This window comes from Garra rufa, chromosome 3 (genome assembly GCF_049309525.1).
Source record: "Garra rufa chromosome 3, GarRuf1.0, whole genome shotgun sequence".
Classification (NCBI taxonomy): Eukaryota; Metazoa; Chordata; class Actinopteri; order Cypriniformes; family Cyprinidae; genus Garra; species Garra rufa.
The window spans coordinates 29,182,780-29,210,415 of NC_133363.1; the positions used below are offsets into that span (position 1 = coordinate 29,182,780).

The 27,636-nt window shown below is 37.1% G+C and overlaps 1 protein-coding gene across 1 annotated transcript in view; it reads left to right on the plus strand.

Annotated features, from left to right (window-relative positions):
- Nucleotides 1-27,636, plus strand: part of malrd1 (MAM and LDL receptor class A domain containing 1) — a 75,485-nt gene that overhangs the window by 45,793 nt on the left and 2,056 nt on the right. Inside the window, exons 21-31 of the mRNA XM_073835865.1 lie at nucleotides 3,155-3,332; nucleotides 4,488-4,616; nucleotides 8,970-9,122; nucleotides 10,487-10,644; nucleotides 13,061-13,262; nucleotides 13,346-13,624; nucleotides 13,713-13,838; nucleotides 15,427-15,493; nucleotides 17,493-17,602; nucleotides 17,698-17,791; nucleotides 17,877-17,937. Coding sequence (XP_073691966.1) covers nucleotides 3,155-3,332; nucleotides 4,488-4,616; nucleotides 8,970-9,122; nucleotides 10,487-10,644; nucleotides 13,061-13,262; nucleotides 13,346-13,624; nucleotides 13,713-13,838; nucleotides 15,427-15,493; nucleotides 17,493-17,602; nucleotides 17,698-17,791; nucleotides 17,877-17,937 — 1,557 coding nt within the window. The remainder of the gene's footprint in view (nucleotides 1-3,154; nucleotides 3,333-4,487; nucleotides 4,617-8,969; nucleotides 9,123-10,486; nucleotides 10,645-13,060; nucleotides 13,263-13,345; nucleotides 13,625-13,712; nucleotides 13,839-15,426; nucleotides 15,494-17,492; nucleotides 17,603-17,697; nucleotides 17,792-17,876; nucleotides 17,938-27,636) is intronic.

Sequence of the window (27,636 nt, forward strand, 5' to 3'; positions counted from 1 at the left end):
CGGCAATATCGTCTTTAGTTTTATTCATTTTTATTTTATTATTGATAATTTCATTTGGCTTCTATTGCGCTTCAGCAGGAACCGCTAACACGCATGCGCATTCTAAAGCGGCGGCGCCTAAATCAAATTTCGAACACGTCGGCTAACTGAAGAGATGTGTGGCAAGCACTCGCGTGTATGGTAAAGACAGCGGAGCTTGTGTGTCCTGAGAAAAAAAAACAGGCTTTTGCCAGTATTAGCTTGTCAAGAAATACAGTGGCTGAAAGAATTGGGGACCTTGCAAGAGACTTGAACCATCAGCTGAAAGACAAAGTTAAGATATTCATTGCTTTCTCTGTAACACTCGATGAGAGGACTAACGTTAACGACGTAGCTGGTTGCTGATGTTGATGCACTGTTTACGTTAACGTTACCCCGCCCGCTCCGTCCGGGAGGCGAGTGGTAAAATAACAATTATTATTGATTACTAATTTTATTCAGTACATTACAACTAAAATAATACCTTAAAAATGAAAACAGACAGAATTTTACCATCTGAAATTTCTTATACTGGTGAACCCCTTTTAGTCCAAGGATCCAGTATGCGTTCATATAGTAAGTTCAGAACGGCTCTAATATAGAGAAAACCTGACCGATTTCATCAGAGATTGCGGAGAGTCACGTCCAGATGTCAGTTAACGTCATTCTTTTCAGCGTGGATTTGTTTTAAAAGCACGAGTTATTAAGCGTATATAAGTGTGTGATCAGATCAGCTGTTAAAATGAACCATCCATTCATCATATCATCATGCAAAACTAAGAATTAGAATAGAATAACTGCAATAGGAAGATCGGCTAAAGTTAGCTAAATCAGAGAAATATACAGGGGCGGATAATTTATTTGAAGCTGCGGATTCGAGTGACGTTTGAGCTCATCTGCGCATCTCAGTACGCATGTATACGTGCGTATGTCAAACCTAATGCATTACAAATGCATTCTAGATGTTTATTTGTTAAAGTTCTCATTTCTAGTGCCTGCTTATTGTTCCTATCCAAAGTATTTTTTTCTTTAGATTTAACCATTATTTTTTACATACTGGTCCTTTTAAAAAAATTAGCATATTGTGATAAAGTTCATTATTTTCTGTAATGTACTGATAAACATTAGACTTTCATATATTTTAGATTCATTACACACATTTGAAAGTAGTTCTAGCCTTTTATTGTTTTAATATTGATGATTTTGGCATACAGCTCATGAAAACCCAAAATTCCTATCTCAAAAAATTAGCATATTTCATCCGACCAATAAAAGAAAAGTGTTTTTAATACAAAAAAAGTCAACCTTCAAATAATTTGTTCAGTTATGCACTCAATACTTGGTTGGGAATCCTTTAGCAGAAATGACTGCTTCAACGCGGCGTGGCATGGAGGCAATCAGCCTGTGGCACTGCTGAGGTGTTATGGAGGCTCAGGATGCTTCGATAGCGGCCTTAAGCTCATCCAGAGTGTTGGGTCTTACGTCTCTCAACTTTCTCTTCACAATATCCCACAGATTCTCTATGGGGTTCAGGTCAGGAGAGTTGGCAGACCAATTGAGCACAGTAATACCATGGTCAGTAAACCATTTGCCAGTGGTTTTGGCACTGTGAGCAGGTGCCAGGTCGTGCTGAAAAATGAAATCTTCATCTCCATAAAGCTTTTCAGCAGATGGAAGCATGAAGTGCTCCAAAATCTCCTGACAGCTAGCTGCATTGACCCTGCCCTTGATAAAACACAGTGGTCCAAAGTACTTTTTTCGGATGAAAGCAAATTTTGCATGTCATTCGGAAATCAAGGTGCCAGAGTCTGGAGGAAGACTGGGGAGAGGGAAATGCCTGAAGTCCAGTGTCAAGTACCCACAGTCAGTGATGGTCTGGGGTGCCATGTCAGCTGCTGGTCCACTGTGTTTTATGTATTAATGTAATTTTTATGTATAAGCTTTTAAGTTCTTAAATATGTTAAAGGCAGTTTTTTTTAATTGGCAAGTGTTTTTCTAGTTTGTAAATTATATTGTAGCATATAGCTTCATATTTAATGTAACTGTCTGTACACATAATCTTTAGCATTTGTTATTTCTTATTACTAAAAAGTATCTGACAAATAATATTAATGTTAAAAGGAAAGGGTTTTGTTTGCCATTACTTAGACAACTTTGTTTTCCCAAAAAGGAATACAAGTGTTAATGAACAGTTTCTTCTGAGGACTTATTTAATGCAGTTTTACAGAATATTGTGTATTTCTAGTTTTCTTTCTTTATTTATTTTTTTATTTTTTTTGCAAATTCATTTGTAATTTGGTGCACTATGATTTGAAAGGAGATTCTATGAAAAAAGGAGATTCGGCCCGCACATGGTCACATTTCTTTTCATCCGGCCCTCACCCTAAATTGAGTTTGACACCCCTGGCGTATTGTAACCATGGAATCCATTAAACAAATTGAATCAGAGATTGTAGATTCAACCTGACCTAAAAAGCCAAGGCATCCATCTAAAAAGCTCTATGACAATAGGCATATTAAATTATGGATATATCAACTCATCAGCGTATAGTATAAAGCTTGTCATCTTCTATTGTCATATGCACTTGTTCCTGTTGCTTGTCTTCAATCTGGCAACCCACATGAGCATCAAGTCTGTGGAAGAGGGGGCGGGAGAAACTGTAACTCTGAGTAATCTTTTAATATTTTGAATTTAGACTGCAGTACTTATTTTAACTGCTAACTGTCAAAATTACATACTCCACCTTTAAAGATTATTAGAGATCATAAATAAAAATATGTGTGTATAATCCACCTTATTCTTCAACGTATGTAAGCCTATGGGCGAGACTTCCGGTTCATTAGCCGCTGTAGGGAAATAACAAGAAGAATAACAACGTGCAGTAAAACAGTTTGCACTACAAACCAGTGTGTTCATAGTTAAGATAATACATTAAAATAATATGGTAAGACACACCAATTTGCAATATCAAGCTACAAAACGAGCTGTTTTGTACAGCTAAAAATAGCTGGATGTGGATAAGACTGGAAGCCAGATACATTAAATTTACAAACAGCAAAAATAAAGTGGATTAGAATTCATACATCTTATGCAGAAAAGACAAAAAAATTACAATTTTTGCTATGTCATGGATAGACAGAAAATGAGCTGAGGGAGGTGTGGACAGAGCGGCAGATGCGAAGGGACTGGAGAAAAGCGGAGGTACCCCTGAAGAGCCTGAGGAACTTTATTCTCATATTTGAAGCTGTTCGAACACAAGACGTGAGTGGTGGAGCAGCTCTGGACGACCTGCAGTTCATTGACTGTGCACCACGTAAGTGTTTTTTTTTTCATTCAAGGTAGTTGATTTCCATTCTTATTGTTAATATAGCTTTAAACAAGCTGAAATTTGATTTCTGACTACCTGAGGTGATGTGAGCATAAATGTCAATGTACGCTTGAGGACACGCTCTACGGACAATGAGTGAAAGTCTAGTTTGAGCAGTGATGCTCAGAGGCAAGCAACAATGCCTCCAGTTCTCATCTCCACATTTATTTCCCACGAGTCTCTTTTGCTTAATGTTCATGCATAAGCTTGACCAGCTCAGGGCTCTGAGGGTTGTGCTCGGCAGCGCCTGATGGAAAGCAGTACCACCGTTTAATTGGATGAGAATTGATTTGCTAATTTTGACAAGCCATCAGGGAACAACATGAAAGTCAGAATAAGTTCCTCTTTTGCTTCTTAGGCTTGACATGGAAAATGTCAGATTTAATTTGCATACTGGCACTTCTGAATCACAGTAATTACACTTGAGCTTGTGGATCGTTTAGTAAGACTATGTGAGAAGCAGATCTGTGATCAAAGCATAATTTGTTTTTTTTGTTTTTTTCATTCATGGCTTTATCATATATTTTAGGTATAGGAACATGACCCTTTTTGCAGTTGTGGTTTTTCTTTTTTGGTTTTGAAATGTACAGCAAGTTTCCCTGCACCCAATAAATAATTAAACTAAACTACAGTTACTCACAGCTGTCTGTAATATAACAGGCTGTATAACTTGGATCAGTGGTACAGTGTAAATAAATGAGCTCTATCGAACCGTAAAGAGGAACAGAGCAATGGAATCCATTTTTTACAACCTATTTTCTTGTGGGAATATGTGCTTTGGAAGGAATTTCTGTTCCTAGATAAAGACTTTTTATCCCCATGGCATTATAATTCAAATTTTCTGAGAATTGAACAGGACAGATTTTAGCCTGAATGATCTTACTTTACAGTCATGTTACGTTCAATGAATTTGAAGATATTCATACTGAACAGCTCTGGATTGGATGATGTTTTATTGCTTTTTGAGCAATAATGTTGAATATGGTCATGCTTCATAGATCATTTGGATTTCACATCTTTTCATTGTTAGATGATCATTTTGTAAGATTTAATTCTGCTGTTTCAGATCAGCGAGACTGAAAGAGTTTCCTTGTATTTCAGGAGCTGTGCATCCTGGTTCATGCCCTGCTGTTACAGATTTTGTGTGTAATAATGGAGACTGTATTGAGTATCATTTGGAGTGTGATGGTAAAGCTGACTGTTCAGATGAGTCTGATGAGATAGACTGCAGTAAGTATATGCACCTTGACTATTAATACAATATACAGTTGAGGTCAAAAGTTTACATACATACATGCAGAATCTGAAAAATGTTAATTATTTTACCAAAATAAGAGGGATCATACAAAATGCCTGCTATTTTTATTTAGCACTGACCTGAATAAGACATTTCACATAAAAGATGTATGCATGTAGTCCACAAGAGAAAATAATAGTTGGCCGCGTTTTATAGTTTACATAAACTTGATTCTTAATACTGTGTTGTTACCTGAATGATTTTTTTTTGTTTAGTGATAGTTTGGTTTTTCCGTATTTTCTGTATTTGAACCCTTTCCAACAATGACTGTATGATTTTGAGATCCATCTTTTTACACTGAGGACAACTGAGGGACTCATGCAACTATGACAGAAGGTTCAAATGCTCACTTATGCTCCAGAAGGAAAAACAATGCTGTAAGAGCCAGGGGTGTAAACTTTTGAACACAATGAAGTTGCGATGACTATTTAGTACTGCCCTTCAGAAGCTACAGATGATACTTACATGTAGGGATGTCCCGATCCGATCACGTGATCGGAAATCGGGCCCGATCACGTGGTTTCAGACTCGATCGGAATCGGACGTTACCTACCTATATATATATCATAAGTCGCGTTAACCAAAAATTGTCCATCATTGACGGAATTTTTGTGGCAATGACGGAACAATCTGAAGGCCGTCCGTCACTTTGACAGATTACACAGATAGAGCGTGATCTAGTGTAATTATTAGCTGTAATTCCCACCCCTGTCCAGTTGGTGGCGAGTGCGCTCCAGTGTGGCAACAGAGCACTTGCTCCAGAACTGAAAATAAACTGTTACTAATCTTTTGCTTTTTGCTATGCGTTTCATTACGCACTGGCGCAGTAGTACTAAGAAGTACGGTGGACGAGAGAGGTCAACGCGCTGCAAACAAGAAAACACATGCAAACAGAAAAAACGACATCAAATTAAGAAAACATCTTCATCAGTTTGAAGACACAGGCGCTGCAAATCCTTGCAACGCAAACACAAATATGGAAACGCGCTGCGAACACACGAAGGCGCTGCAAACTAACAAACGCGCTGCATATAGCACGGTCCACAACGGAAATGTTTCAGGGGGACCTCAAAAAGTGACGACCCATCTGGGACCTGATTATTTGTTCAGTGACTGTTGGTCAGAGCAGAGGTGTTATCGGTGAACTATCACCTTTTAGTGATAGTATAGTATCACTTAAAGGTGATAGTGATATAAATAATCAGGTAATACAGTGATATAAATAATCAGGTCCCAGATGAGTTTGTCACTTTTTGAGGTCCCCCTGAAACATTTCCGTTGTGGACCGAGCTATATGCAGCGCGTTTGTTAGTTTGCAGCGCCTTCGTGTGTTCGCAGCCTGTGTTTTCAAACTGATGATGTTTTCTTAATTTGTTGTCGTTTTTTCTGTTTGCAGCGCGTTGGCCTCTCTCGGCCACCGTAAAGAAGTGCTCTATTGCCACACTGGAGCGCACTCGCCACCAACTGGACAGGGGTGGGAATTACAGCTAATAATTACACTAGATCACCCTCTTTCTGTGTAATCTGTCAAAGTGACGGACGGCCTTCAGATTTTTCTGTCATTGCAACAAAAATTCCGTCAATGACGGACAATTTTCGTTTAACGCGACTTATGAGAGGTCGCTGTATACCTAACCGCCATGCGGGTAAATTTTACCCAAGCGCAAAGAAGTGTTTTGATATGGCTAAAGAAGATTTTATTTCACTGTATTATGCCACTGTCTTGATAAAGAAGTGTCTAGTGTCATAAAAAATGATTGTCTAGTCATCAACTTATTTTTTTGCCCTGTTGTTTTGTTTATAGATTTTTATGCATGCTACAGTCAGTTTTCATAACAGTCAATTTAACATAAAGACTGCGCTGACAAAGGGAATTAAAAGGATGTAACTACATAATTGTGTGGTGTAATATTAATTTATTGTCATTATTCAATAAATTTAGACAATTCATGTTATTTAAATTACGAAAATAGCCCATAGACAACAATGTGCAATAATAACTTGCGCACACTGCATAGGATGATGAGATGTGAAATTCAAGTGCACAGCTTCACCTAATGAATTATTAATTTGTTTACTTATATAATTTATAATATGAATAAGAGAACAACACAAATAAACTTAATAAAAAAAGAAATTAAAAAAAGTATACAAGATCGGATTTTTTATTTTGATTTTTTTAGAAAACGATCAAACTAGAATAAATAGCAACACAGTTGCGAACAATAAACAATAGAAATTGCAAAACAAAAATTAAATAAATAATCCAAAGTTTTAACAATATGTGTAACGTTAGGCTAAAACATCTAAATATTAGATCACTTTCAGATGAGCCGTCAGATGCTGAGGCGACCCAGGACGCATAAGAGACTCTCCAATAATCATGGTATTTAGTGCTTGTAATAGCTCTTCATCAAAAATCAGCTGCCTTCTTTTACTCATATTGACTTTATTTATGAAACTGATAACCACTAATTCAGTGAGTAAAAGGCGCTGCCTAGCAATGTACAATGTAAAAACATAACCGGCAAGATTATGACAGCACTAAAATACACGCGTTATATAGTGGGTAAATTTGACCCGCGCTGGCGCTTTTAGGTATAAATTCTAAAGGGGGTCGCACACCGGACGAGAAACGCAGCGCAACGTCGAGTCGCGCCGAGGACAGCTGGAGGTATCGCACACCGGACGCGCACATTCTATACGCGTCAGCTCATTTTTCAGTGAAGTTCTGAACTGCAAGTGACGGTTGTGACCTTGTAAATCCTTGGATCTGGTATTATCTAAACACTTTTGAACACCAGGTGATTTTCAATTACACAATTATAGTAAAAGTCAATGACTGGGAGACTTGAGTGTTTTACTGAAAATCTGTTATGTAGCTACATTTGAATAACAGGTACGGGTAAAATCTACCCCGTGGCGGTTCTAGTGTTAAAGAGCGCCAAAACGGTATTTATTGCTTGAATTTCCTAATGAAATTGAATTTGAAATTTGAGACTTTGTTTCATTACGATTTATTGGATGGGAGGCGCACTATATGTACTTGTTAGTCATCGACTGAAAACAGCATAGACCAAAAGATCGACTGGGATTTACTGGTCAATATTGCTCATTAAAATGAGAATATATTAAAATCGATGTCACTGCGGGGTGTGGTGTTGAACATGAAAAGTTAAGCAGTCTCATCTGTTCTCTTCAACATATTTAAAATTAAAACGTGAACAAAAATAAATGCAATTAAATGTGTTATAATTAAAATATGAAAATTAAAATGACGGGTAATAATGAATTATGATGAATTTTTACGACCCTGTCCGTCAAAATGATGGCAATGTAACAGTCTAACGCAACCTCTGGTATATATATTCTCATTATTTTTTAACACATCTATAGTTATGCGGTGGCACAGAGTTAGACCACTTGACTCCACACAGAAACACAGCAAACACTGTGGCACTTTTATTTTTTTATTTGTTTACATGCCTGCCGGGTATTTTAAGTTGAGGTGCTATTTGTTTTTATATTAGACTTTTTTTTACATTTACTATTGCACTAAAGTCCAGAAGTGAAGAATTTATGTAATTTATTACTTGATTGTTCAAGCTACCTCACAGAAGTGCTCTGTTTGTTAACAGAGTTGCTGAATGTTAAAATAAGGTGAATTAAATAAAAAATAAGGAACATCCTGGATCAGTTTCTTCGCTCTTCTTTATTTATTTATTTATTTATTTATTTATTTTACGTATTATAGAAGTATTGGATCGGGACTCAGTATCGGTAGATACTCAAAATCAAATGACTCGGACTCGAGGGCAAAAAAACCTGATGGGGACATCCCTACTCACATGTTTCCGAGAAGACAAAATAAGTTAAATTTACTGATTTTCAAATTTCAAAAAGTTTTCACCCCCCGGCTCTTAATGCATTGTTTTTCCTAATAAAACATCAGTGAGCATTTGAACCGTCTCTAATAGTTGTCTCTCAGTTGTCCTCAGTGTGAAAACATGGATCTCAAAATCATACAGTCATTGTTGGATGGGTTCAAAAACCATAAAATGCTTAAAAAAATAAATAAAAAAAAGAATTTGTGGGACCTGAAGGATTTCAACAACTATCACTAAACAAAAAAATAAAGCTCATGGATCATTCAGGGAACAACACAGTATTAAGAATCAAGTGTATGTAAACTTTTGACCTCGACTTTAGATACAATGAAAATATGAAATAGATATTAATACAATATCTGTGGAGCTAATATCTCAATTGTTCATGTGGTCTCTTAGTAAATGTTCCAGGAGCTTGTAACTTTGATATGCCCAGCGACCATTGGCAGGAGACCTGTCAGCTGTCTCAGGATCCTTACGATGACTTTGATTGGGATATAGGCTATGGCAGAATGCATAATGGGACTGGACCATCAGCTGACCACAGCCCTGGTTAGTAAAACCTATGATCTTAAATCACCAGGGTAATACAAATATGTCTATTAAACACACACATATCATCATCAAAGAGTAACATCATAAAATCTTTATTTTGCTTCATGTAATAAGAAAATGTGCATTACTAAGTGCTAAAAACTAAGTTTATTGTTATAATTAGTGCTGTCAAACAATTAGTTGTGATTAATCACGTCCAAAATAAATGTTTTTTTTTTTACACATTATATGTATTTATACTGTGTATATTTATTAGCCTATGTATATATAAATGCACACACATAAACTATATATTTTGAAAATATTTACATGTATATATTTATATGCATATAATTAATATTATATTGATAAATAACTTTTTAATATATAAGCACAACATATTTTTCTTACATATATACATTCATGTGTGTGCATTTATATATACATAATAAATATACACAGTGCACTACACACACACATATATTATGTAAACAGAAACTTTTATTTTGTTTGTTGTTTGACAGCACTAATTATACTGAGTGTTTTTTTCTGAATGGCTATTTGACAGTCCCTGTGAATACAGTGACTCTTCTTACCTCCTTTTAACAGTGATACAGACTGCTTTATAATATTAATACCTGATTCTGGATCCAAAACAAGCCACATATGAATCTAAGTCCAAACCCTTCTACTTCATGTAAATATCTGTGGACAAAATAGCAATTTTCGTACAAGTTTCCCATGAATATGAGATGCAGTTTCTCTAAAATTGAAGCCAGCCGTCTGAATCATCTAATGAATTGTTGCATGATTTAAAAACCAAAAGGTTAAAGCTCAGAATAATCCATCACCAAAAGCCATTTTCTGGCTACTTCGTCAGTGGGTGTAATTAAGAGCTGGATTTCTGCCTCTCATATACTCATGTCCTGTTCTGCTGAAAGACCAGTGTCTCTCATTGAAAGTGTTAAGTGTACATTATTTTAATTGTGAAAATGAGTCTGCCCTCTAAAAGGTGATCGATTTACTGAACCTACTATTGATTTTTCATGCCAGACAAAGAGTCAAGGAAATTGCTACACAGTGTGTCTTTCGAGTAAAGCTGTGGAGGAGTCATGCAGTGAAATATAATGTTTATTGTTACAATCATAATACTATAATAATATAATCTCATTTTGACAAGATAGGAAATTGTTTCTAATATTTGTAGGAGAGTAGTGGTGTAAAGGTATTAAATAGGTTTTTTATGCTTGTGAATGATTACATTTTTTAAACTCCATGGTAATTGTTAATGGTAATTTTTAAAAACCTACATATTTTAGCAGGGATTTTTGCTGAAGTCAATATTTAATGTGGTGAAGATGACATTTGGTTTACTCTTTCAGATGGAGGAGGGGGGTACCTGTATGTGAACACCAGTGCTCAGAGAAAAGGAGATATTGCCAGATTAATAAGCCAGACAGAGTTTCCTGCGGGTGTTGGTATATGTCATCTGCGCTTTTGGTTCCACATGTACGGCTCACGTCACGTGGGTGCACTGAAGGTGAGATAATAATGTACTTTAATACAAATAAATCTCGAAATACACACAACATCTTTTGCATAAGTTCTTTTTACCATACCATTCAAAAGTTTGCAGACTGTATTTTTTATTATGTTTCTGAAAAGGTCACCAAGGCTATATTTATTTATTCAAAACACAGAAAAACTGTAATTGTGAAATATTTAATTTAGAATGACTGTTTTTTCTTTTAATATATTTTCCTGTGATGAAAAAGCTGAATTTCCAGTCTAAAATTATTCTGATATGCTGATTTGCTGCTCAAGAAACATTATTTATAATTAGCTTTATATGTGTATTTTTTGTGAAACTGTGACAACTAGATGGTTCAAGAGAACAGCATTTATTGGAAATAGACAAAAAAAAAATTTAGCCACACATTTTTTCTAAAATTAATTGCGATTAATGACGATTAATTCCACCTAGCATTAAAGTTTTTGAGTATACTTTTAAACTGCAATAATTTCACATTCAATCTTTAAATTAATGTAGAAACAACATAAAGACCATATATTTTTAATATTTGGTAAATATTTTTTATGACTGAAGGTGAGTATCACTAATACCAATATTACTGATGTTTTTAGGAAATTGTTCTTTTTTTCCTAATATTTAACCATTGACTAAATATTTTATCCCTTGCTGATTTTGTACGTTTGCCCACTGACAAAGAAATGAAATGTCTATAATTTTGATGGTAGGTTTATTTGAACAGTGAGAGACAGAATAACAACAAAAAAGATCCAGAAAAACGCATTTAAAAAAAGTTAAAAATTTATATGCATTTTAATTAGTGAAATATTATTTGACCCCTTCACAAAACATGACATAGTACTTGGTGGTTCTTGAGTCACTTGCCTTGGCCGTGTGTTTTGGGTTACTGTCATGCTGAAATACCCAGCTGATTTTCGAAGGATTTCAGTCCTTCACAGCATAGTGTGTTACCAATTGTTTTCTTGGTGACTATGGTCCCAGCTGCTTTGAGATCATTGACTAGATCCTCCTGTGTAGTTTTGGGCTGATTCCTCATCATTCTCATGATCATTGAAACTTGAGACCTTGCATGGAGCCGACTGTTTTAACCTTCTCACCAAGCTGCTTGGCGATGGTCTTGTAAGTCTACAATCTTGTCCCTGACATCCTTGAACAGCTCTTTGGTCTTGGCCATGGTGGAGAGTTTGGAATCTGATTGATTGATTGCTTCCGTGGACAGGTGTCTTTTATACAGGTAACAAGTTGAGATTAGAAGCACTCTTTTTAAGAGAGTGCTCCTAATCTCAGTTCGTTACCTGTATAAAAGACACCTGGGAGACAGAAATCTTCCTGATTGATAGGGGATCAAATGCTTATTTCACTCATTAAAATGCAAATCAATTTGTATTATATATTTTATATTTTATATTATAGATTTATCTGTTTTTCACTGTTAAAATAAACCTACAATTAAAATTATAGACTGATCATTTCTTTGTCAGTGGACAAATGTACAAAATCAGCACAGGATCAAATTATTTTTTCCCTCACTGTATAGCCATTCAACATTACAGTATAATTGAGAGCTATCAATTTTACAATTTAGTAGACTTTAAAAAATAACAATTTTTAATTTAAGTGAACTTAATGAAATCTTCCCATAAACCCATTTACCTGTGTCTTTCAGCGAGTAGAAAATATACAGAAATTGAAAGTTATCAAACACTAAATACTAAATTAAATATAGTGGGCTCCTTAAATGTTATTGGCTACAAATGTTATTGATTTTCTTTTTTTTCTTTTGGTCTTTTGGATTAATAGACATCACAGCAACTGGGTTATTTGACTGCTATTACTTTAAGAGCTGCCACTGCTAAATGTGACGCGAATCAGACATGCATGCTCATAGTTTCATTTGCACTTTAATATGAAATGATACAGGCTGCTAGGTGCTACGAGCACAGTATAAAGTCTCCTGTTTTATGTGGCTAAATAAATGCATTTCTTTAAAAAAAAAAAAGAGACAGAAGCAGCAGAGTAGAGTGGCCAACCCTAGCCCCACCCCTGTGTTAAACTAGAAAACATTAATCATCTGTGTTAATGATCTAATTGTGACGTGACTAAACATTATAAACAAATTTAACTCTAGTGTATATTCACCTCTCTCTGGGCAGTATTTCCCTTACAAAGTTGAGCATATTGGAGCACTGCATCCTGCTAGATAGCAGTCTTAAAGTACATTTCCCTCTTTGGTCTTATTCCATGAAAAAAAAGTGCATATATTATGGTTCATAAAATGAGTAATGAAAAATAAGCTTTAAAGTTTTGGAGCCAACTATGCAGGAGTTCAATGAAATATTGAAAACACTGAGCTTTAAAGCACCTCTTGAAGGCTGCGTAATGAAGTCTGGGTACTATATTGCAGGTGTATACCGTGGGCCGCAGTGGAACACCCCTGCTAATGTGGGCAACCTGCGGAAACCATGGAGACAGCTGGCATTATGCTAGTGTCATCCTATCAAATGCATCACCATTCAGAGTGATCGTTCACGCAGAAGTGGGTGCAGACCAGTGGACTGACATTGCCGTGGATGACATCTCTTTCACTAGACAATGTCTTGTTGGAGGTACAAAATCACTGATTGTTTTCGATTTTTATCTCTTGCTGAATTCAAACTGGGTTTACCATTTTGTTTCTGTTTATTTTCAGGTCCAGTGACCCCCATCCCACAAACATGCCACAAGGAGCACTTCCAGTGTTTGTATCTGTTTGAGTGTATACCACTGAGTTGGCAGTGTGATGGTGAGGTGGATTGTCTGGACAGCTCGGATGAGGAGATGTGTGCGAGTGTGGTTCCTGGCACTTTGCCTCCTCAAACAGGGTGTGAGACGGGGGAATACCGCTGCATGAACAACAGCTGTATTCCAGCTCTAATGCGCTGTGATATGGTTTTAGACTGCCCTGATGGAGAAGACGAATATGGATGCCGTAAGACCCAAGCACAAATCTGTTTAATATACATTGTAGTATATCACAGCTGTAAAACAAACTGATGCAATTCTGTCTGTCTCTGTAGCTGTTAAGGATTGTGATGATGGAGAACTAGTGTGTGAGGCGACAGCAGACTGTGTTGCTTATCAAAGTCGATGTGACCATATTGTTGACTGCCCTCCTTTTAACTCTGATGAGTCCAGCTGCTATGGTAAAACACATTCATTTATCTCGCTTAATTATTTAAAGAAGCATAAAGTAACATCTTTAAACTTGTATCTCCCTTTCTTTTAGAAATTAACCATTTTAGTAATATTGTGCGAAATAGAAATTTAAAAGATTAGATTACTTTCTAGAATAAAAATCTCCTGATGATTTACTCACCCCCGTGTCATTCAAGATGTTTATGTCTTTCTTTCTTCATTCGAAAAGAAACTTTTTTTTGAGGAAAACATTCCAGGATTTTGCTTTATATAGTGGACCCGTGGTGCCCAACGGGTTAAAGGTCCAAACTGCAGTTTCAATGCAGCTTCAAAGGGCTCTACACGATTCCAGGTGAGGAATAAGAAATTTTCTACAAAAAAAAAACAACAACTATATACTTTTAAACCACAAATGCTTGTCTTGCACTAGCTTGACTTCAGGCAGAAATACTGAGTGTTTACAAAGCCAAAGTGGAACAAACAAACGGCCTACAAAACAACGATGTCTGACGATTTTGAGATTGGAGGAGAAAATGAGTTTTTTTGTCCCTACCCTACCTTTTCAAACCACAGTACACAGACAGAGAACTAACCGCGTGTGACCTTTCCAATGTGATTATGTAATCCATGACGTTGAGGACACGCATCGCAGAGCTAGTACAAGCCAAGCATTTGTGGTTAAAAAGTATGTACTTTTTTTCAGAAAACGGCTGATCTTTTCACTAGATAAAACCCTTATTCCTCGGCTCGTGTAGAGTCCTTTAAAGCTGCATTGAAACTGCAATTTGGACCTTCAACCCATTGGCTCCCATTGAAGTCCACTATATGGAGAAAAATCCTTGAATGTTTTTCTCATAACCTTAATTTATTTTCAACTGAAGAAAGACAGACATGAACATTTTGGATGACATGGGGGTGAGTAAATCATCAGAAAATCTTTATTATGAAAGTGAACTAATCCTTCACAATAACTCTTATCTATTTTTTAAAAAGAATAAAAATAATTCTGGAATTTCATTTGAATAGTGTTTTCATACTGATCTGAGTCAAAAAATGATTGCGATTGAGTGATTCTGAGACTGCAAATTATTGTTCATCATGTGAGAGAGGATGGGAAGAAAGGGATAGACAAAGACAAGATCAGTACATACTTTTTTTCCTTAACTCCATAAATGAAAGGTTAAATTTATAGCTTAAAAATTTATGAGCAACATAAAGCCCATCAAATAAAGTGACTTTTTAGGAGTTACATAATATATTACTTCTCATTAAGTGGGCACATTCTTCAGGGCACTATCCCTGCAATCTTCAGATTAAAGGAGCTGTGGCCCAGGAGCACTGTCGGGGTGAAGTGCCTCGGTCAAGGACACATCATTAATGGAGACTCCCTGTGACTCCCTTGTTAAGGGTTGACCCGAAATGACTTGGGACCTGTACTGTTTAGCTGCTAGCCCATAACTTTAACCACTATGAAAGTAGCACTTGATCTGTGTTAATTAATAGTGTAAAAATGACTTCCTAATTGCACTTAATTATTCAGTATGATAATTATAATATGATTATATGATTATAATAAGTCATTATTATATTTTTCAGAGTGTCCCATTGGATACTGCCTCAATGGAGGGACATGTGCAGTACAGGAAAAAGGACCAGTGTGCATGTGAGTTTCTCAAGCACACACTTTGTATCCCAAAATATTAATAATCAAATACTGACTCTTCTTAAAAGTATTACAGAAGCTATCCATTAACATAAGATTATAATGTATTGCAAATACAGATTAATTCAAAGCATACAGTTGAGGTCAAAAGTTTACATACACCTTGCAGAACCAGCAAAATGTTAATTATTTATCAAAATAAGAGGGGTCATACAAAATGCAAGTTATTTATTATTTAGTACTGACCTGAATAAGATATTTCACATAAAAGACATTTACATGTAGTCCACAAGAGAAAATAATAGTTGAATTTATAAAAATGACCCTGTTCAAAAGTCTACATACGCTTGATTCTTAATACTGTGTTGTTACCTGAATGATCCACAGCTGTTTTTTTTTTTGTTTAGTGATAGTTGTTCATGAGTCCCTTGTTTGTCCTGAACAGTTAAACTGCTCTTCATAAAAATCCTTCAGGTCCAACAAATTCTTTGGTTTTTCAGTATTTTTGTGTATTTAAACCCTTCCCAACAATGACTGTATGATTTTGAGATCCATCTTTTCACACTGAGGACAACTGAGGGACTCATATGCAACTATTACAGAAGGTTCAAATGCTTACTGATGCTCCAGAAGGAAAAACTATGCATTAACAGCCAGGGGTGAAAACTTTTGAACAGAATGTAAATGTTTACATTTTTCTTATTTTGTAAAAATATCATAGTTTTTTTTTTTTCATTTAGTACTTCCCTTCATATGCTACAGAAGATACTTACATGTCTCACAGAAGGGTTACCCTGATCTTCATATTCAACCCCCCCCCCCCCCCCCCGGCTCTTAATGCATTGTGTTTCCTTCTGGAGCATCAGTGAGCATTTGAACCTTCTGTAATAGTTGCATATGAGTCCCTCAGTTGTCCTCACTGTAAAAATATGGATCTCAAAATCATACAGTCATTGTTGGAAAGAGTTCAAATACACTAAAATGCTAAAAAAAAAAATTGTGGGATCCAAAGAATTTTTCTGAACAACAGAGCACAGTTTAACTGTTCAGGACAAAGAAGGGACTCAAGAACAACTATCACTATACAAAAAAAACATGCATTTTGTATGATCCCTCTTATTTTGGTAAAATAATTAACATTTTGCAGATTCTGCTAGGTGTATGTAAACTTTTGACCTCAACTGTATGGTTGTTGTGGAGGACAAATACGTAATGTTTTTTTGTTGGGTTACAGAAAGTGTTTACTAAAAGTCAAAATTCTGACCTGAAACCTCCTTTCAGTTTTACCTGTGGAAAAAAAAATCCCCACCTTCACCTGTCGGTCATGGTCAGGCAGGTGACAAGACCCTGTTGGAGATCTTTGCATTGAATTATTCATGCTACCCTACAGTGCCAGCCGAATATCACATTGAAATGTGAGCGAGTTATACAAAGAGTATCAGCACCCTGACTCTCAGTTCAAACGTGTACTTTTCAGCGGACTGCCAACGGCGGCTTTCTGTAATTACTGTTCTGCTCGTGCCAAGAAACACAATCTTTCTCCGTTTTAAATCAACCCCCCAAAGCCTCAAATGTTTTCTCTCTCCTTGTCTTTCTCTTTGAAATGGTGTATGTCATTGCTAATAAATTATGAGAATTACTTAAGTCTCTTGTTCATAGACACTAATGTATCTGTGTGTGCATGAGGTTGATTGCAGAATAGCTTAAGGACATTCTTTATGTGAAAAGATCTTCCCCACATGCAAGAAAAGGAAAAGAAAACACAAGGAGAAAGGAAGAGACAAAGAGAGAATGCATGTCTTTTTCTCATTACAGGAGCCGAGGGAAGGCTGTTGCTGATATTAAGCTCATGTCTCCAGGCAAAATTTCATACACTTATTTATTTATTTCTCTTTTGGAAAGTCAAGGAGCCAACATTCCCTTATGAATTATCTCTGCCATTCAAAGTCAGTGTATGCGTGATTCTGCAATAATGATGTTTTTCTCTGTCTTTCTCTAGTTGTCCATTACAGTGGACTGGTAATCGTTGTCATATCGAAGAGAAACCTTTTCTCACAACTGCTTCCACAACAACTGTGATACCGGATAGTAAATTAGGCAGTCAGATCGGTGAGTATATGCGCATGCGTTTATGTGAATATAATTATACTATTTTCCATGAGGAGATGAGCAACAATATGTGTGTGTAATTGTGAACTCTGCAGCTGTCAGTGTTGGATTAAGTGCAGCGTTGATCCTGGTGGTCATTGCAACTGGAGTCATTTTGTTCTTATTTTTTCAAAGGAGACATTCACTAAAGTAAGTCCATTCAAATGAACTCTGCATAATCTGAAAGTGTCTGTTAGATGTTTGGATACTGACTGCATTGTTTTTGACTGAACAGAGACTCCAGTCTTATTGATAATGAAGAGTTAGATTGCTCAACCTCTGACTTACAGAAAAAGGTCAGTCATATACCTCAATATATAAAGCTATGATCAAATAAGTCGATTTCTCTAAGTTGTTTGTTTTTTATTAAAGACTTTCATTTTCCCTGCCGTGTTTCATATGTTACATCTCTTTAATACACTCCCTAGACTCTCTTTTTCCTCCCACTCCATTTCTTTTTTTCCACTTACTGCCTTTTTTCCACTTTGGAGGGAACAGTGTTATTCAGTAATTTGAACTGCTCTGCAGGTGTGAGAGAGAGCACTGTCACACTTCTGATAGGAAATATTGACCCGCAAGCTTAAGTTTGTGCATTTGTGTTGGTGTGAGTATGTGTACATTTAGTGCTCACTGCTAAACTTGCTGTATTTTGTATGCGGCATGCAGTAAATTTCACTCCTGTGCAGTGAGGGGTAGTTTTAGGGAGTCTGGAATATTTAATGGCTAACTTAGATTTCTCCACATTTTGCTAGGTTATGCATTTATGTTAGTGAGCTGATTCAAAAATTTAATGCAGAACCCTAGTGTTTTGAAAACAATTACTGATTTTCATAATTGTTAGTATTTTTTTATTGTAGCCACTTAACACACTAATGTAATTTGTATGTACTTTGCTTGTAATGTGATAATATAAGAGCAATATCACACGAATAGACAAGGCCACAGGGTGAGTGCCTATTAGTGAAAGTTCGGGGGAAAAGATTCCAGACGATTACACGTATGTCATAATATGTCTCTCTTTATTTTTCGTGTCAGCAACCCGCTGCACTACTTCAAGCTGCGTATTATCAACGTATATGAATACTTAGTATGTACTTCACATATACAAATGCAATGCTTATATGCTAAATGTTTAACTGAACAAACATAGGAGTAAAAGACATAGTTTTCTCAGTTATTTACATGAACTGTAATACATGTCTCTATTCAAAGAAAAATAAAATAACTATTTGTAAACAAAGTCTCAACATCTTCCCACCCGATGAACTAGGTTCATACTCTCATTTTAGGGTTGTTTATTTAAACTAATTCCAAGGGATATATTAGCTGTACAGGTCTTCTTAACACATTGCCTGATGAAGTACGGACACTGCATGAGCGTACTAGGCCGTCTCTTCCTGAATGTAGTTTCTCAATTGTTCCCATTTTCCATGTTTGACGTGGTACTCTGTCCTCTCCAATTAAGACAACATCACCTTCTTTTAACACAGTAGCTTTTACTGAATCACTTTTATGCGCTGACTTTAAATCCATTAAATAGTTTTGTCGCCAACGGTTCCAGATGGTAGTCAGCAGTCTCTGTCGGTACTTCCATCACCGATTTGCATGTTCTTTAGTCAAGTTTGAGTAGCTGGACTCTGAGACCACAGCTTTTGGTGGCAGAGATGTTAGTCTTTTTCCTATTAGGAAATGTGAAGGCGTCAAAGGTTGGGGCTCATCTGCTTCACTGTGTAAGTAGGAAAGTGGCCTAGAATTCAAAACTGCTTCTACTTCTGTCAAAATAGTTGTCATCTCTTCAAAGTTTAGAGAAGCTTTCCCTAGGACTTCCTTCAAACAATTCTTTACTGACCTAACAAGTCTCTCCCAAAAACCTCCCCACCAAGCAGCACGTTCTACAATGAATTTCCAAACAATGGATCTTGAAGCAAAGAATTCTGTAAGCTCAGAAATTTTAAAGGATTTCCACAGTTCTTTCAGATCTTGATCCGCCCTTTTAAATGTTTTTGCATTGTCTGAGTAAATTTTTTTACACACACCTCTTCTTGCTATAAATCTTTTCAAAGCAAGTAGAAACTTCTCTGTAGTTTGGTCTGACACTAATTCTAAATGTACTGCTCGTGTAACAGCACACGTGAAAAGTGCAATGTACGCCTTTTTTGATACATTGTTCGATTTGACATACAATGGACCTGCGAAATCTACTCCTGTTACTTCAAAAGGGGAAGCTTCAGTCACTCTGTCCCTTGGCAGAGGAGCAGTGATTTGCTGAGCTGGTCTTTCTGTCAATCTTTTGCAAATTTTACAGCGTCCTAAAATGTACTTCACAAGCTGGCGACCACGTAGAATCCAGTATTTTTCTCTTACCTGAACTAGAGTATCTCTTACACCTGAATGCATCACTCTTTCATGATAACTCTGAACTAGCAATTCAGAGTAGAGACCTGCGGGACCCAACGCAACAGAGTGCGGCGCAGGACGAAACTTGATGGACAAGTGTGGGTGCGGGCGGGTAGAGACTCGTGTGTGTGCGGGATGCGGGAAAATAAAATGATTCGCGGGACTCCCGCAAAATAGAAATATCTAAACATAAAATATCTAAAAACAAAAAATTGTTATTCACCTATTGCACAAAAGCTGCAAGAACAACATAAATATGATTAGTAAGTGTGAGAATAGGCAGTGGTGTTCAAGTTAAAATCCACTCAATGCTCAAAAGTATTGAACAGTGCTGACTATTGGGTGCTTATGAATTACAACACTCAAAGTGTAGACATTTATGAAAGGTTAATTGTGCATAATATCAATTGTGTTATAAGAGCTTTATGAGATTGTGTATGTACTGAGATGTCAGCTTTAAAGGAGCTTTGTTTGCTTGCATTCTGCCGTGGATGCACGCAGTAGCTCATGTTTGCTTTTTTGTTAAGAATAACAGTGGTTTGTGAATGTTGATGCTTAGCCTAAATAACAAATATTTTATCCAGAGCATTTATGCTGGGGTCTAGTGGAACGTACGAGATGTTACAGAACTTTTTCATGTAAATTCAACCGATGTACTGAAAAAATCTATATAGGTTAATTTAAGCGGGCTTTTGCGGGCGGGAGCGGGACAAAACGTGAATGTCGTGGGCGGGAGCGGGACGAGATAACATTTATTTCCGCGGGAGCGGGCGGGCGCGGGACTGAAAAATCTGTCCCGTGCAGGTCTCTAATTCAGAGTATCTTGACTTTGTGGGAAGGACCCATGGGTGTTGTTCTCGAAAACTGAACTCAGATTGCTGTAGTCCACCTACGCAGATTAGTCCATTCTCATCTATGAATGGGTTCAAATCCTTGATCTTTGAATCTTTGTCAACCATTTGACTTGACTTAATCAAATGCATTTCTTTGCTGAAACTCTGTTCCTGAGTTATCTTTACCCAATATATCTCAGCTGCGATCAGTTCATTTGTTGAGAGTTCGCCTTGAATTTTACACCTGGATTGGGTATTTGTTATGAATCTCTTTATCCATGCAGTTATTCTCAACACTGTTTTCAGCTTACTGTATTTTGCTAAATCCAAGAGAGGCTCTGTTGGTTCAACACCGCCAAACTGTACGGTGACCTGATACTTGGATCTTAGCTCAGTGTTCACTTCAGCAAGGCAGGTTTCCTCAGGTTCTTTTGAGTAAGCGTGAGTAAAGGATTCTGGGCCCCACCACCAGAGCAGGTTCTGTGCGAGGTCTGCTACACTTTTTCCACGTGTAGCTAAATCAGCTGGATTGTTCTTTCCATCACAATGTGACCACGATTCAGTGTTCGTGAGATTCTGAATTTCAGCTACTCTATTAGCTACAAACGGCTTCCATCTTTGTGCAGAACTCTTGATCCAGTGTAAAGCAATTAGTGAATCTGTCCACATGCATATGTGGGTTTTCTCCTTATTCAAGGGACGAAGCAGATTATTTCCGATCCGAGCTCCAATTAAAGCTCCCATTAACTCCAAACGTGGTAAAGTTAGCTTCTTCAACGGAGCAACTTTTGTTTTAGAGGCTACAAAACTGGTTACAGTTTCTCCACCTTCATTCTCTCCTTGCAGATAAGCAACTGCACCATATACTTTTTCACTAGCATCACAAAATATGTGTAGCTTGTGCACATGAACGTTAGGTTGGATCTCAATTCCGTACCACCTTGGTATGTTCATTAAGCGGAGCTGTGGCACTTCACAACACCACTGAGTCCATAACTTTGACAAACTCTTTCCCACATTTCTTGAAGAAGACATTTCACTCTTACAGTGAAGGGCGTCAGAAATCCAATGGGGTCAAAAATTTGTGACGATGTTTGTAAAACATTTCTCTTGGTGTTTCCTTTGCCCTCCACAATATTCAACAGTTGCTTGAAATCGAACACAAAATCATCTCTTTCTGGTCTCCATACTAAACCTAATACTTTTAGTACATTTCCACTACGATCTGGTACTAGGTCTTGCTCCATTGCATTCTCCGTCCATCTTGCTTTTAGTTCTGCTGAATTTGTCACCCATTTGCACAGTTTCATACCCGCTTCTAGCAGGATATGTCTCTGGCAGCTGTGGAGATATTATATGCCTCATCCACATCAGGAGAACTTACAATTAAATCATCTACATAGAGCGACTCGCTCAAGGCTTTTACTGCTTTCGGTTGTTCTGACTCCTTTTTCTGAATATGATGCTTAATGGTTTCAGCTAACAAGAACGACTTGGGGAAACTCCAAAAACCACTCTACACATTCTCATAATGCGCAGCTCAACTTCTTTGTCGTCAGTTGGAGGACCATGATGCCACAAAAATCTGACGGCATCCTTTTCCTTTTCAGCCAGAGCAATCTGCAAAAATGCCTTTGAGATGTCCAGAGTAAATGCAATTTTGTGTAGTCGAAACTTGATAAGTACATCTAACAGATCAGGATTCAAGTTCGGTCCAGTAAGCAAGCAGTCATTCAATGATGGACAACCCTCCTCATGCGAGGATGCATCAAACACCACCCTTAATTTTGTTGTTGTTTTATCTTCTCTGATCACGGCGTGGTGTGGTAGATAGTACTCAACAGCTTCTGCTTTCCTTGTTTGTGAGTTTTCTTTTGGAACATCTTCACAAATGCCTTCTTGCACATAGTCTTCTATACATCTCTGTATTTTGTGTAAAAGGTTACATCAGCTTTTAGGTTTTTCTGCAGCTTCTCAAACCTTTTCTTAGCTACCCTGAAATTGTTCTGTAGTTCTGGTTTATTTGGTTTCCAGGGTAACTCCACCTGATAACATCCCTTCTCGAAGGTTACAGTCTGGTTAAAGTGTTGTACGGCGTCTGATTTCTCTGGACTTTCATTCGTCTTGTTCAGTATGCCCAAGGACTCTACTTCCCAAAAGGCCCGTAGCTGTTTTGATATCTGCATATCTTCTTCTAAACAAATTTGCATGTAAGTCGTGTCTGTTACACTAGACATGGGAATTGGCCCTTGAACTGCCCATCCAAAAATACTTTCTAGGGCCACAAGAGATTCAGTTAATCTCTCGACTTTTCCTGATACTACTTGCCAGTAGTAATCTGCTCCTATTAACACTGAAAGCTCAGAATCATTAGTATCCTCCGATACAAAATCTGCAAGTTGCAAACCTTTAGCTTCAAGCTTCTGATGCACATGTTCTCCAGGCACTTTCATAACAGCCGAACAGACTTGAGGAGTTTCAAGTGCTGTGATTTCTATTCTTTGATTTGGATTCCACACACTTTCAATTTCTAATTTCACATTTCTGTATTCTGTAATTACAGGACCCTCAGCTCCAAAAGTGTGAAGATTCAACGTCTCTTTTTTATCACTGGTAGTTCTAGTGTTTTCACTAGACTCTTTTGCACAAAGCTTTGTTGGCTTCCTCCATCCAACAGGCAACGCACTAATTTTCTACCTGCTGGACCTTCTAGCCACACCTTAACTGTCTGAAGCAGCACAGTCGTTTGCCCTCCAGCTTCTGGCTGTACAGTGCTAGACACTGATGACACTACAGCTTCAGTACTAGCATCATTATCCTCCGCACTGTCCCTGTTAACATCAAGCGGCTTGTTGTTTTCTTCACAAATTGACTGATGATGCTTACGTCCACACTTACTGCAGAAAATTCCCTTGATCCTGCAGAACTTTGCTATATGTTTAGGCCCCAAACAAACAAAACATCTTCCCAACTTCTTCAGCCTTTCCTTTCGAGCAGCCACTGAGTATTCAGAGCAGTTTTCAGGTTTATGATTCAGATTCTCACAATATACACAAGCCTTAGAAGCATGACTAGCTGTGTATAAGGCAGCTGCAGAAGACACTGTCCATTTCTTGGGTCTTGTTTCATAAGTCATCTCTGATTTGATAAAGCATCTCTTGCTGAACTGTTTGTCCTTTTTTGCACTTTCTGATCTGGTAAGTTGCAGCGCACTTTCTCTACTTTGCACCTCCCTTTGCAGAAACTGAATAAGGTCAGGCACTTTCCATTCTCCATCAGAATCCAACTGACGAGTATAGGCTAAAGCGACGTCCTCTGGCATCAGTTGCATTAATACTGGACACAAAAGACTGCCATAAGTGTCACATGGAACACCCAGAGATTCCAAACTCCGAATCTGAATTTCACACTCATCATATAAACTTCTCAGAGCCCTTATGTCTGACGATCTCTTAACAGGAGCCAAATTCAGCAATTTAGACATGTGAGCACTGATAACAATATCCTTTCTTCCAAATCTGTTCTGTAGTAATTCAATTGCTGCATCGTAATTACTGTCTGTTAGAGTTAGTCCTGATACTGCGTTCGCTGTTGCGTCAACTAAGTACGTTTTCAAATAAGCAAATTTGTCTTTCTTGCTCAGCGTTTCGTTAGAATGAATCGCGGCTTCATACTGACTCCAAAACTCCTGCCATTTACTGATTTCCCCAGTAAACTTATCAATGACTAATTTGGGTAGTTTGACATACCGTTTTTCTGGCAAACGTTCGTGATTTGCGGGACTTCTTATCCGTTCGCTTTCCTGTTCAAGCTCTCTCAAGCAGTCTCTTTGCCCGGGATTTCCACATGATGATGCGGTCTTGATACTCCAGCGCGCTCGTTATCTCACCCTCCAAGTCATCCGTTGAAGTTTCGTTTTCAATGCCTCGGTCAAGATCCACTAAACTTTCCTCCTTCACGGATAACATTGAAAGCAACTCTCGCAGTTTATCACAGTCTGGTTCTTCGTTGTTAATCTCCTCTTCCAAATTAGTTAGCAGCTTTGTTGCCGAGCTGCAAATCGTTTTCCTCTTCTTTTTCATATGCTCTAACTGCGCAGCCATCTTCTCTGATCTCACTTTCACTTCCAATTTTCTTCTAACTCCGAGATTCTTATTCCACGATACTGTTCCCGGGTTTCGGCACCAAAAATATTAGTGAAAGTTCGGGGGAAAAGATTCCAGACGATTACACGTATATCATATGTCTCTCTTTATTTTTCGTGTCAGCAACCCGCTGCACTACTTCAAGCTGCGTATTATCAACGTATATGAATACTTAGTATGTACTTCACATATACAAATACAATGCTTATATGCTAAATGTTTAACTGAACAAACATATGAGTAACAGACATTTCTCAGTTATTTACATGAACTGTAATACATGTCTCTATTCAAAGAAAAATAAAATAACTATTTGTAAACAAAGTCTCAACAGTGCCGTAGGTAATCACTGCATGCTGATATACAGCCATATCTCATGTCTATGAGTGTGATATTGCGTTTATACAATAAATATTACAATAATATTAACATAAACAAAATAATGGCGTGTCTTTAAAAGCGCTCTTTTGTGCAGAACTACTTCCTTCCACCACGGATTTAAATCTAAAGTTGACAGTTTAACAGCTGAGCATAAGCCTCCATTACTAATTCCAAAACATCACTTTAGAACTAGTAATGAAGGAACATGGAGTAGTTTTCATTAAAAGCTTACTGTATTACTGTCATAAAAGCAGTGTATTATGCGTAGTAGAGTATTTTGAGAGAGAGATTGACTGAGGGAGTGTAATTACCTGCATGTGATACAGCATTCATTCTTCAGTTCAATCTCACATTCACAATAAAACATTAGTTTGAATGTCCGATAGGCTCATACTATTCTTTCATCTGTTAAGGGTGATTTCTGATAACAGCGCTGCTTGGTGTATTTGTTGGCTGCGTACAAGCTGGTGTTGAAAGAAAAAATAACTTCCTTGTTCAGAACTCCACTTTGTCACGGTGCGTACAGGAACGGGCAAACAACGAAGGAGTAACATGCAAAATCTTTATTACATCCTTAGGCAGGGTAACAATAAGACAGGAAATGCAGGAGAACACATGCACAACGAAGGAAAACAGGTGTAACGTTTGTTGCCGGACAAGAAAACACTGAAAACAAACAAACTTTTAAAGGAAGGCTAATGACTCGTAAAACAGTCTCTTGTCGCCATCTAATTGCGGAAAAATTTAACTAAAATCACTATTGTAAACACACACACACACACACTGTTTCCCAATAGTAAATACTACTATTATTTATATTAAATATTATTTATTAAATATTATTTAATAAACAACAACAGCCATCATTAAAGTTGCTAGGCAATTCAGTCAAAAGTGCAAAGACAGCACTCTGATATACAGCATTGAAGTTATATATAACATGATGACATTTTGCCCTCAGCCAAAACTATTTGCTCTGAAACAAATAATCTGGAACAGATAACAGATAATGAAACCAAAGACTGCTTGTTAGATTTTCCCAAATTACAAATTATATCTCAGGTTTAACCACTATAGAAACATCAGAGCCAACGGCACATTCCAGAAGATCTGGCTGAGGTGAGGTGCTCTCGACGGGTTCATGAGCACAGAACGGCCATTTAAAATCTTCTAAGCAAATTTTCAAATCTTTAACCGCATATTTGAAGTCCAGTCTAGTACATTCTCACATTAAAAACTCTTAAAACTATATTCTGTGAAACAAAACAGTATTATTTATAAAATTATAGTAGATTTGGGCGTCAGCCATGACGCTCGCTGTGAGAAATATGGCGGCTTTGGCAAGCTTTAAATTATACAAATTAAATATAAAATTAAGTTATACAAAAGATCTTTCTAGTCCTCGAATCTGATTGGCTAAGAGGAGTGCAAAATTCTAGTGATATTGAAACTCCTACCATTTCACTGTTTGTTTCACTCTGCTTGCAGTATTTCTCACAGCGAGTGTCATGGCATGCCATACGCCCGAATTCACTATAATTTTACAAATACAGTAATACTGTTTTTGTGTCATGGAATGTAGTTTTAAGAGTTTTTTTAGGCGAGCATGTACTTGTCTAGACTTCAAATATGCAATTTGGTAATAAAGATGATGTCTATTTGAAAATTTGCTTTGATGTTTTCCGAGATGTGAGGCTGAGGGCGTCAGCGCTCAATAAACCACTGAGAGCAGTCTTACTTTGGCCAGATCTTCTGGAATTTGCAGCTGGCTCTGATATCTCTATAGTGGTTAAACATGAGATGTAATTCGTTTTGGGTAAATCTAAGGGCAGTCTTTGGTCTCATTAATCTATTATTTGTTCCAGAGCAAATAGTATTGGCTAAAGGGGAAAATCTCATCATGTTATATTTTATGTCAATTTAATTAAAGCTGCATATCACAGTGCTGACTTTGTACTTTTGACTGAATTGCCTAGCAACTTTTATGTTGGCTGTTGCTGTTGTTTATTTAATATTATTATTCAATAAAAAAAATTTTTTATAAATAATAGTAGTATTTAATAATAGTATTTAGTATTAGGAATCGGGGTATGTGTTTGTGATTAGTTGTTCTGCCATTGTTAGATTGTTCTGCCATTAAATGCCATTTTTATGAATGTGTTGGCCTGGGTTGCCTGATTTTTACAACTAAACTGCTACTCAAAACTGACCCAAAAATAGCCCAAACAGGTTTCAAGGG